The 12669-nt window shown below is 40.6% G+C and overlaps 1 protein-coding gene across 1 annotated transcript in view; it reads left to right on the forward strand.

Moving 5' to 3' along the window:
* The window catches only part of TRPM3 (transient receptor potential cation channel subfamily M member 3), a 286239-nt gene that overhangs the window by 209327 nt on the left and 64243 nt on the right, over positions 1-12669 (forward strand). The window contains exons 9-10 of the mRNA XM_027800386.2: positions 4265-4337; positions 12437-12537. Coding sequence (XP_027656187.2) covers positions 4265-4337; positions 12437-12537 — 174 coding nt within the window. The remainder of the gene's footprint in view (positions 1-4264; positions 4338-12436; positions 12538-12669) is intronic.

Genomic DNA, 12669 nt, shown 5'->3' on the forward strand with positions numbered 1-12669 from the left:
CAATGCGCAGCCCTCTTCATTAATGAATCATTCACTCATGATGCTCAGGGTTCCTCACAGGCTGCTAGTCTAAGACTCTGTACACAGCAGCAATATTCCTGGAGTGCCACTGCCTTGTCCCTCAGTCATAAATAGTTACTGCAGAACAATTGCTGCAAATATGTGGTTTGATAATGATCTGGCTTTGCCAGGTAAAGGAGAAGCAATGATACAAATAGTTCAGCAGCCAGCATGCTGCAGCTTTAAGCCTTATCTTCCAAAATTAATTCTGCAGAGCAGTGAGTGCTGAAATATTTTCCTTTAGCCATTTAAAAGCAAATGTTACTGTACTCAAATACCTCTGACGTCCAGAAGTGAAGGCAACCAACACATCTGGCAAAGATACAAGGTGAACAAGTTATACCTGAAGAATGCTGCAGAGCAGGACCAAGGTTTTATCAGTGGAGATACTTTATCAACAGAGTGACAAATTTGGTTCCTTGCCTAATTGCAGTGCAGTCTTATTTTAAATCCTCCATTTTGTGAATGAACAAAAACATTTGTCAAGCTTTAGGTCAATAGTGGAAAGGAGAAGAAATTGATCTTCCCAAAACCATGGGAGACCATGACAGGGCAAAGACCTGCCTATGAGGTCCAGCTTATTAAAAAGCCATTTCATCAGGCTGGAAGGCAACAGTTCAAAGCATGACTAGCTGTGAAGTTTCTCAAAAAAATCTGCGTAAGAGTAGTAAGATGCTACAGGTTACCTAAAATCATCTTCAGGACCTGTGACAGAAGAGTATCACAGAGGAAGAGTCAGAGATCACTCAGACAGATCTGATCTAGTAGTTAATTTATTAAGTTCTAATCAGTAAATTTAAATATGTAGAATAATTAATAAGTCCAAATGGATTGGCTGTCAATACTCTACTATTTACAACACTTAAATGTTAGTATGGGATATAAAGATTATCCCATAAGCTTACTATACATATGTGCAAAAATGTCACTTACCAACCCATCCATCAGTGTCCAGTGTCAGGTAAGGGATCTCTCAGCCTTGAGGGGTGACTTGAGAGGTGTCCCTGCTCAAGGGGAGATCGCTGCAGCACAGCCAGGTGCTGCGGGGGGAGAGCTCAACAGGCCCTGCAGATATTTATAGTGTAAAGGGGTTGATTTGTCATTAGATTTTTTGCAGTTTTGACTGCTACCAAACCCCCAGTCTCCAACCAAACTCTTTTTTTTTGGGGGGATTGGTGTTGAGTTCTAACTGATAGCCTCACACAATAGGATTAATTTTGATTAGGTGTAGTGGCTGAGCATCTGCCTGGACGAAACTTCAGTTAGTTCAAACAGGAGGAGTGCATCTGTCACAGAGGGAAAGCAACTATGGATAGTTATAGTTAAGCTAAACCATAAGGAGAGGCTGAACATATTTTTTTACTGCCCTAGATTGTGTGCGTTCAGAACAGGCAAAAGCCCACAGTATCAGCTGAGTCTTTGAGCTGTTAAACTCACAGCATTTTGAAATGAAGTATCATGATATTTTGCCTTGGTTCTGTCTAAAATTCTAGTTCAGTATTGGGCATGACCAAGTTACTGTGGGAAGACAGCCTTTTTTCCTCATGTAACAAAATTACATATTTCTATTTTGTTTTTAATACGTAATAATTTGTTCTGCTGAAGTGGGTTTATTCTTCTGAGACATTCAGGGAAGAAGGATGAAAGAGAAGTTGGAAAATTAGGGTTATATGTGGTCCAATACATGCAAAATGCTTCCCTGAGTTTTCCTGTGATGATAAGCTATTCAGTGCTTGCAATTTATATGATGCCTTTTAATTAAGCTGGGAGTTCGATGAGCATGTGTTTAGTTTGAGATGTACTTTTTTCTTCTGCTGAACTCTTTGTTGTTCAGTATTTTCAGTCCCCAGTCTTCAGACTGCTTTGCTTTTGGCCTTGAAGAAGAAGGGCATTTTGCTGTGTGGTGGTGCCACTAGGCACAGTAGCACGAGCAAGGCATTGCCAGGGTTAGCTGATCTTCTTGCCAGACTGATCTTCTTGCCAGACTGTCACACTTCCCTTCAATGCTACAGAGATGCCTGTAGTTGCAAAAATTGTGTAGGAAATTGTAAAGCGTTATGAGGATGATGTTACAATCGGACTGTTAGGTGGCAGCACGGTATTGACTGCTCATTGTCAGCACCTGCCAGAGCTGCCCATGAGAAGGGAGATGTTGCTCTTTCCCACCGGGTGAGGGAGGAAGGCTTTCTCTTCCCTCTGCCTTCTGGCCTGCCTGCCTGGCTGCTAAACTCTGTGGCACAGTTTGTCATCTGTGGCATGGGAAGCACATCATAAGCAGGTGCCGTAGAGGGGCTGATTTCATCAGCTCACATCTCTATTGCGTTTTGAGATTAGACATACATAGAAATGTGTATTTCTACCCATATTACTGTGCTTTACAGGTCAGAGGAGCAGATTGCCTACACCGCAGGGAAGGCTTCCTTGCCAGTCATTGAGGAGATTTAGGAAAAACGTTAGGAAAAATATCAGGAAACATTACTTTACTGAGGATGGTCAAACCCTGGCACGGGCTTTCTAGAGACGTAGTCAGTGTCATACACTTGTCAGTGTTTAGGAGGCATTTGGACAATGCTTTTAACAATATGCTTTAACTTTTGGTTATCCCTGAAGTGGTCAGACAGTTGCACTAGATGATGGTTGTAGCTCCTTTCCAACTAGAACTATTCTGTTCCATTCTGTTCTGTTCCATTCTATTCTATTCTAAAAGTTTCAGTATGGGGGTAGACATCAAGTGTTTTTTCCAAGAACAGCTGTAGATTCCAGAGGGAGAAAGAAAATAGATCATTAAAGTATCCTTTGCAGTATTTATGCTTTGTCTCAGGAACACTTGGAAGGGTCAAGCTAAGTCCGATTTGAAAACAATCTACTTTAACTGGGGAGGACACCTAACATAAATGCTTTTTCCCATTAATTGTTTCAGGCATCATGTAGATCAGTTGACTGATTGAGCTAAGTCAGTTTCCTATTACTGCATGCAGTTTGCCTTTTCAGTCTTGAACATGCTGTACTACTGTCACTGATCCCAAAGTTTCTTACCTCCCTTTGAATGCCCTAGAGCTTTGGGGTCAAGTGAAGGTGAAACAGGTGCAACAGAAATTCTGTGCTGGATTTCTTGGGATACACTCTGCAGAGCTATTTCAGCTGGCAAACTGCAGCTTGTCACCAAGTGTTGTCTTAACCTTGACCACTTTATGAATCACCTTTCTCCATCACCGTACACTGTTCTTTGTGCCCTGATGTTTGCTGACCTCTATCCCAGATGCTGCTGCACTTCAGTGGCACTGTATGAGTAGGAACCTAGGAATGTGGGGACAATGCGTGCTGCTGAATATGAGTGTAAAATACGTTTACACAATTCCTAATTAAAGGTACCACTTAATTAAAAAAAAAAAAAAGAGGCTGTCCATACCAGCAAACGGAAAAACAGGAAACATACTCAGATCAAAATGGTGATGTAGGTTTCATTAATAAAGGAAAGGCAGTATAAAAAAATGCAGTCTCAGTTGCTTCATGAGAAGCAGAGGCCCAAGAGCAGCTATTGCCATGGCAACAAAAAGAGCAAGGGTTTTACACTTGTGTATGCTTCAGTGCAGTCTTAAGCAAGAGTGAAACTGGCTTGAAAGAACAGCCCCACTATATTCGTTGCTACTCTGTGAATTGTGTGTCTCACCCTGCTGCCTTAAAGCTTTTATCTTACAGTGGTAGGTCACTGACCACACATGGCTAAAGATGTTTCTGGACCTGTTAGAAGCCTAATCCTTGGACTATTATCTAACTTTCTGCTTTATCATGATGTTGTATAGGTTGCTAATTTTGGTCAAAAATATTTATTCAATGCCGTATGCCATAAATTATGTCCACAGCCTATAATACACCTAACTTCTCCTAGTAATGTATTGGGAGCACTAAATCTAATGTTACTTTAATACAAGAACAGCCCTTCATCTTCAGTTTCACCCTGTGAGTATCACTGGAGAGTTTCCTTCCATATGCTCACTAATACAACTTCTATCTTTAGTAAATTTCATCTCATCAAAGATGTGTGTTAATCCTATCTAATAAGCATCTCTTAAAATGTATAAAGTAAGATAATTTGGTATCCAGCAGGACATTTTTTGAGATCCAAATGATGCTACCCTGATTTAATTTCTTCTTTTAAAAATTACCCTGGCTTCACTAATGGTATTGTCTTTTAACATTTCAGATCACAGTATTTCGCATGGGATCAGAAGGGCACCAGGATATTGATTTAGCTATCCTCACAGCATTACTGAAAGGTAATGGAGTTTCACTCCACAGTGAGTCTGTGTCAATCCCAATGGATTAACTCTGTGTCTCTGCTGTGCTGAAACCTGCATTTATTGACAATACCTACCATATCAAGATGGTAAATTTATACCATAAAATTGAAGTATACTTTTTGCTTTAACTGTTTTAGACAAAGTGAGCTCTTTCTTTGACGTTTAAATAGCTACTGTTTTTTCTATCTGAATTTTTATTCTTCACCCACAATTGCTAATGCATCACAAGAAACATCAGTGGTGACCCCCGCACTGGTTACATGAGATTAGTACTCGCAAGAAGACAGCGAAGGAGCTTCTCAGACTTAGGTCACCTTGATGGCTAGTAGAGTATCTAGAAGGAGGTTATCTCCCTTCAGATAAAACTGGCAATGTTGTCAAAGTAAAATATTATCTGTACTCATCCTAGGGAAGTCTAGAAACCATGTGGGATTCTTTCCAGCTTCTGCTGGGGTAAAGCTAAGATCTCAACTATTGCGGTGGTAGAGGTTTTAATCTTAAACTTCAAAGGTCACTAAATCTTTCCAAGCCATTACATGTTACACTTATGCCCTTAAAAGATTGTCTCACAGTAACTCTGCTGTTGCTGCAGTTCCTTATAAACCCTGCTCTTGCAGACACTTACACCATTTAGCTTGGCTCCCTTCAAAATATCATAGCATCAGGTAATTTAATATCTGCTTGCAAATACAGAAACAGGTGAGATTTTAAAGGCTCTGAAAGACGTATACTCACCCAAACCTTAGGTACTCACCTAAGCAAGGGCTGGGAGGTTCTAGCCCTCCATTTATATGGTATTTCCCCAAACAGGATTTTCACAAATTGCATGTATCAATCACCATGGTCATCTTGTTGCTGTCTGAACTGTTTTGTGCTACGTAGTATAGGCCACACTGTTCTTAAAAACAGAGAATAAGACACACCAGACAATTTTAAACAGCCATCTGAGAAACATTAGGCAATGGACTTTCAAAGGTGAGTGGAGAGTTATGCTTCATGAGGCTCTTCAGTTGTTTTCATACAATTGGACCCACACACCTGAATAAAAGGGTACATAATGCCATGTGGCAGATCTGAATTTGCGTCATAACAAAAAAATTTAATGGATTTATTGCGTATTCAAAAAGTAATGGCAGTTGGTTTTGCATGTTCCAGGGCTCAGTTTTCTTCTCAGTTTCTTCCTGTGCAGGCTCACAAAAGCTGTATGAAAAGAAAAGGGAGAAGGCCTGAGTAACTTTCACCTAACCAAGCAAAAAATAGTATTTTACATTTTACACAATTATTAATCCCATTCCAAAAATGTTGCTTCAAACATTTAAAATGAAAGTCTGAACAGGAGGAGTAAACAAGCACTGGCCACTTCAAAAGAATGATTGCAAGCTGGTAGCTACCAGCCCAGGAAATTAGCTGGAATTATTTTGCTCCAGTAGCTTTTGTTTCTTTAGGCTTCTGTAATATTGCTTTCTCCACTTCTGCTCATTTCAGTCAAGATAGCAGTTGTTTGTCCTGCAGGTAACACAACTGTTTTGCTGCTACCCTGAGGTAACAAGTTTTAGCCATCTGAATAATTAAATCTCAAGGCCTTTTGGACATCTTCACACAGAGACAATATAAATGAAGGTGAAGAAATGAAAAAGAAATTAATTCAAAACAAGGAACAATAATTGCATCCATCACCAAATTCCTCTTTTATATCCTTAGGAAATGTTTTAACTGCAGATTTCATTTTTATCTTAAATATAACTGGATTCATCATTATCCTGAGTGTAAAGTGTATTCTCTTCACGTTTGTTCTTAAGGCAATCACTGAAACTACTGCTTCTGATTTCTATTAGTCAGATACAGATTGTCTTAAAGTTGTGACTCCACTTTCTCTACATATATTTTCAAGGTCTGAATCCCAACACAGATCCCTGGAGTCTTTTGCCACCTTGAAAGCTGCCCCTTGGAAGCTGAAGAAAATAAATTGTAGGTCTGGGAGGGAACGTTTTCTGTTTGAAAAGCTATTTTGCAGTATTTACATGAGCAACTCTACTATGGTGCACTCTGGGCATATGGTTAGTCCACTCTGATGTGGAATATCCATTTTGCAAGTGCCTAATTTATCCTGTCATCTCCTTAGTAAAATAAAATTACCTTCCCTCTTCATAATAGTAGTGCAAGACATCACAGTGAATTTATGTTAGCTCAGAAGGTGCCTGGATCTATGTAAGTTATTTTGACACCTCCTCTCATGCTTGCCTGACGATCTTGATTTGGTGATCTGCTGATGGCAGCAGCATTTCTGTCTGGCACAAGAGCCAGAGGAACTAAAACTTACACCTCATCTTCCGTGCTCCTCCACACTTTCTCATTATGAAGGTATTCAGTGAAGATTGAGTTTATCAGATGCCTCTTGTTAAGCTTGTTAAGCTTGTTAAAAGAGCTTTTTGATCACAGGGAATTAAAGTACATAGAACTTTTTAATCAATGTGTGCAAAGATGAGATATCTTGTCTCAGGCAAGTCAGTTGTCCTTATCCATACCATGTCTTTGTACAGCAGTTCTGGTCCACCCTGAAAGAAATACTGCCTGCCTACATATACACCCCATCAGACTGATGCATAGTTGAGTTTTTCATCAAATCAAGAAATCTAAGGTAGCAATGCTGAACCATTTGTCTGTTGATTTACTAGTAAGCAGATTTGAAGACTGGGTCTGAATTATCTTGAAATTTGTAAGTTTAGATTCAGGAATTAATGTCTTTCACCTCTTCAGTACTGTGTGAAAAGGGGGCAGAGAAAAGTATGAAACTGGTAAGTGATGTATTGGTTACTTTTTCTCAGTCTTACTGGTGAGGATTTTGCAGTTCTTGCTAGCCAGTATTCAAGGTGCATACCTGCTAACTACCAATCCCACCCTGGTGTGAGTGATTTGTTCAGGGAGTAGGAGGAGGACAAGGATTAGGAAACACAAAGTATTGCTTCCTGCTTGCTGCATAAAATTTGTGATGAGCTGGTCTCTTTTAAACCCACATCAGGCACACTGCTAATGCAGGAACATTCCTGGACAGAATATTCCACAAGCCCCAAACCCTGCACTTAATATAAAAGATTATGTCCTTGTTTGTTTTCATGAGTCACTTGTTTAATCTTGTCAGCAGATCTATCTTTCTTGGAAGTGATCACCAATAAACTAGGGAATGGCATCCAAACTGGTTATCAATTTACATTGCATGGATGTCATAACAGCATATGGCTTGTGAATTCCTTTTTTTTTTTAGAGAGAGAGGCATGCAAATGTGGGAAGTAAGTTTCCAATTGCATGAATTTGTAACAAGTGAATTTATTGATACAGCTTTACTGTTTATGCTCTCTTAACTTGAACAGTTGGAACTCGAACAGTAATGGATTTTGTCCTTTTGCAGCTGCTAATTGAGCAGAAGGCATATGACAGGGAAGTTAAAGACAGCATATGGAGATGTTCTGAAATATAATTGTTTTGAAGTGGCATCAAAGATCCTAGTTCACGAAGCTGTTGCAGCGTGTGGAGCATACTAACAGCACCAGCCATGTTTCAGCTGGTGCTCCAGAAGCCTTCCCAGTGCAATTGTTAACACTGGGAAAGCGGTACCCTGCGGTATATGCATATTGTGATATTACTGCCAAGTAACCTTCTGAAGTAAGCCATGTTAGGCTAATGCAGATCTTATGTCTGTGCATACTTTCCAGCCTGTGAATAACTCATGATTCATGCTTACTGAACAGCCATCATGTAGTTATCAGATGGTCCTGGAGGACAGTGTGACGGTCTGCCAACCATAAAATAACTGACACAGGAGGATTTCAGAGTTGGGCCAGATATCTGGTTACTGCCCTTATAGTTGTTGTTGCTATCAGCTTTGTTATTGTCAATTGATTTGCTAAATGCCAGGAAGATGCTTGTAGCAAATGCAGTGGAAACACAGCCTTTTCACCAAAGAGCTACTGAAACAGAAGGTGGCGTAAGACCTGCTGACGTGCAGAGCAGAAACTTAATTTCAGTTGCTATTTTCCCTGATCTAATTCTTTCCTTTAAATGATGATTCAAAGAGGATACTAACAAGCTTAGAAGTGCTGCAGAAATGAGGCTCCAACAACCATTTCTGTCTAGTTAGATCAGTTTTGTGTCATTTCAGCTTTCCAGATTCCCGAGCACTGAGTATCATAGACTATGGCAGGAGAATCCTTTAGAGGTCTGCATTGATGACAGTAAAGCATAGTCAGTATATAAAAACTGGCAGTCTATTTCTTCAGTAATCTGATGTGTACACTGACTCACCTAGGATAAAGTTTATGGTCCCAGGCTTTATTATCAAGAAATACTGGATTTTTGGTCCAAGATCTTGGTTTTTACCAGTAGAATCTATGTAAGATATCCAAGCAGACTAACGAGCATAAAGTCATCTGTCCTAGATCTCCTTCTTGTTCATTCAACTTTGAACCATCCTTGCATTGTCTATATCCAGCAACATCTATACTGAAATAAAACACTGCCAAATCAATGCACCCTAAATGCAACTTTTCTTCTAGAAGCAGATGAAGGGAAGAATAGCCCCACTGCAGACATTAGTCATGTTATCTTAAAACATTCTTTTGAAGAATGTATTTTATGCTCAACCAGGCACCAGGATACTGAGTAAATAATACAGAGACATTAGTCATATTGCCTAAAACACTATTTAAAGCAGTAAATAGACTATGGTAATTAAAATAATACAACACAATAATCGGAGAATCCACAAGACAGGATGGAACAAAAATGTATGGAAAGGAAATGCTGATGTCTCACCATTGCCAGTGTCAAGGGGCTAAGAAGTGGTGCCAGTGTGATCCCTGTATTAGGTTAATGAGGTTGGCTTTGTTTTCTGTGACTGCACAAGCAAGACAAGTCTCCAGAAAGGTCACTTTTGGGATTCTTCTTACTGACTCAAATCCATGCTCTGTGGCACCAAATGCAATTAAGAAAATTATTGAAAGGAGACAGTATCTTAAGAAAGCCCACCTCAGATTTGTTCTAGGGAGTTTTTCTTATATCGGTGGAAATATTTTTACCTCAATGCTGGATAGAATTCCACCTGAAATAGTCTGAATACTTTCTTTTTCATTTGAGTCAAAAGTCATTAGTCCATCCTGGAATAAAATCTATTAAACAGCATCCGCACTCATATGCTGCTCTGTACAAACTTTTATAACTTTCATTCTTCTTCTCCTTTTACATAATGCCAGTGTAACCCACATTCACCCGATAACTACATAGGGAAGACAGGAAAGAGGAGAGGGTGCAAGGGCTTTACAGCAATAAATCTGTCTCTGGGAGCAGCCATCCCACCATGTGCATCAAAGCCCCAGCATGCAGATACCTACTGCCCAGTCTATGCCCTAGGTGATGGACTGGTGTGGACCTGAAGTACAAAAACCACTTGAGAAACCATACATTTCCTTCAACTGCCAAATGTCTACAGTGCTCTGAGAGACAGTTAAGTGAACTGTTATGGTAACAAGCCCTGAGAAGAGTGTCATCTCTGGGTCTGCACATGCACCCACAAGAAAACTTGTCCAGTGCTGGCAGCTTTAAACACCATGGAGGGAGGTGGGAAGGACAGAGGCTGGACCATGGCTTGCTTTCCCTCTGTTCAGTATTTGGAGCAATAAGCATGCTCAAAGAAAACAGTTCTGATGGACTGCTGGGCTTGGGTTTCTTTCTGGAGATGCAGTCATTACCTCAAGCCCCATGCCTGATGCTCTTTCATTTTAATCAGATGCACAAGAAGGCCCTGTCCTCATCCAGAAGCTGGGTCCTCCCTAAAGTACAAAAAGGCCCAGGAATGCTACGTCACTTGACACAAACTAGGGAAGGTTCCCTGCTAGGGGTCAGAAGGTGTTTGCCTGGAGCATCTTTGATTTGGAGTGAGTTTTGGCTACAGTGGGGGCAGCATAGCCCACTTCTTTCACAAAGTCCCATCTGATGCACTTTTGATCCAAAGTGGTTTCTAATCAGGCTACACCCCTGGCTACCCATACTGTAGGCTGCATTCAGTTTAGGAAAATCAGGAAGTAGAGCTCCCACATCACATGTTCAAAATGGTGCCAGGCTGGGAGATAGCCATCACTGCTCCTGGTCTTCAGAGTTCACCCATTTGCCTCCTCTGCTGCTCACCAGAGAGCTTGCCTGAGCACCTGCTGAAGCTCTTGCTTCTCCTGCAGAGACACAGATAGAAAGGAGGAGATCTAATGACATTTTGAGAAGATTTCTTGTTTGCTTCAGAAAGAGGGAGAACTTTATTTGTTCTCTGTACTTAATGTACATTATCATACCCACTGTGGGTAATTTTTGTTTTGTTTTGTTTTCATAAATAAAACTGTAGACATGTTTGCCCTTCCTAAAAGTAAATATTTTCTGTTCGTGAACATTGCATGTTGCTTGTGTAAGAAACTCAGAAAGGTTCAGATGTCATTGGCGTCCCCTATGAGGTCTCTTGTGACAACTTTGGTCTGTCGTAGTACACAGCAAAAAGCTGTGTCTTACACATAGGGGTGTTCCTGTTACTACTTAATCACAGAAGGGTCTTTTACTGTTTCCACTGTTTTTTCTTCTTTTCTTCACTTCTTTCTTTTGTTCTGTTCCTGCATCACCTACCTTTTTATTAGAGCTCATTTCTGTAATAAAATGGAAGTGATCCAGATGATCTACAGTCCGCCATCACCCAAATAATTACTGTAGGTACTGCCAAGTATTTGGCAAAGTTTCATGGCAGTGAACTAACAGCGGAGTTGACAGTTATGAAATTAAACCATGGTCTAAGCTTCCTGAAAGTCTGCTGAGCTGATCCTTCACAGAGAGTTGCTGCAGCCAGCATGTTATGCTTTATGTTTTCTGTGCCTCCGATTTCAGAGTCCACATTCAGCTGGAACAGTGCACCGTTTTGAATAGTGCTGAAACAGGGACAGAAATACTTTGAAGTAACGAAAAGCTCTTGTTTGTCATCACTCCATGGTATCAGTATAAGAATTAATAAAGACAAGAAAACAGTGGAGGTATGAGGCCTTCACAAAATGAGCCTTCATACATTCACCTAATCACTGCAAGCAGCTATGTAGTTAAAAGTCGAAAGGCCCTTTATTTATTCGGTTGATCAGTTCTTTCAGGCCAGTTCTCCCTGTGACACTGAAGCACAAATACTGTTTTATTCTTACAAATCAGTTAATAACCATGAAATCCTTAGTGAAATATTGAAAAAGCACAGCAGGGCAGAAATGTCCCACAGTGTCCATTAAAGCTACAGGGGAAAACATGCCATGCCTTCCAAAAAACAAACAGCTCCAGACCCATCTTGTCATCTGGTAATTTCTTATTTAATTCAGATATATTATACCATGACACCAGCTTTAAAGCATGCATTCTTACATGAATATTGCACGTGTGAGGGGAAGTTCGTCCCACCAAGATCCCTCAGTAAAAACTGAGAGGAGAGATTCCTATGCTTGTACAGGATCCCCACCTTATCAGGTGGGAATGCACAAAAGATGCACATAAAATGCACAACTATTGAAATCAGTGTGGTCTGTGTGAGCTGAACCTGTCCATAATTGCATGTGGGTGTGTATGTGCGCACTCATGTGCATGTGTGTGTGTGTGTGTGTGTGTGTGTGTGTGTGTGCCTGCGCGTGTGTATTCATGCAGCTGGATCAGCATCTCCCTTGGCATCTGCTCTTGCTTGCATCCACGAGATGGGACCAGTTCACTCCACCATGAGTTGGATTCTGCCAATATTGCATGTACCAACTGTATTTTTCAAGGAGGATGTGAGGAAGAAATGTTTATGAGCTGATCTGAGAACCACAGATTCAGATTTAAGAACCGGTATTTTATTATGTATTTGTTTGTAGTGGAAGGTGTGGTTTTGTTTAAATATGAGATCAGATGTGGAATTGACATGGAAATCTGTGAGATTTTTGACAAAGAGGAATTACCATGGTGGTCTGTTGACTGAGTTTAAAATGTTTTGTTTCTTTTTTCTCCTTCTCTCCTCCCTGCACCCCTGTCTGTATACACAGGAGCTAACGCATCTGCTCCCGACCAGCTGAGCCTAGCATTAGCCTGGAACAGAGTAGACATCGCTCGCAGTCAGATCTTTATTTATGGGCAACAGTGGCCGGTACAGTATATATACAGCATCTTCTACTGAAAACACTTCAAACCCTACACAACATTAAATCCGTTCTGTTGGCAGCGGTGGTTTTAAAGCAGTGTAAAATGTACCGAGTCGCGCTCCCAGCCAAACACCAAG

Source organism: Falco cherrug, chromosome Z (assembly GCF_023634085.1).
Source record: "Falco cherrug isolate bFalChe1 chromosome Z, bFalChe1.pri, whole genome shotgun sequence".
In the NCBI taxonomy this organism is placed as follows: domain Eukaryota; kingdom Metazoa; phylum Chordata; class Aves; order Falconiformes; family Falconidae; genus Falco; species Falco cherrug.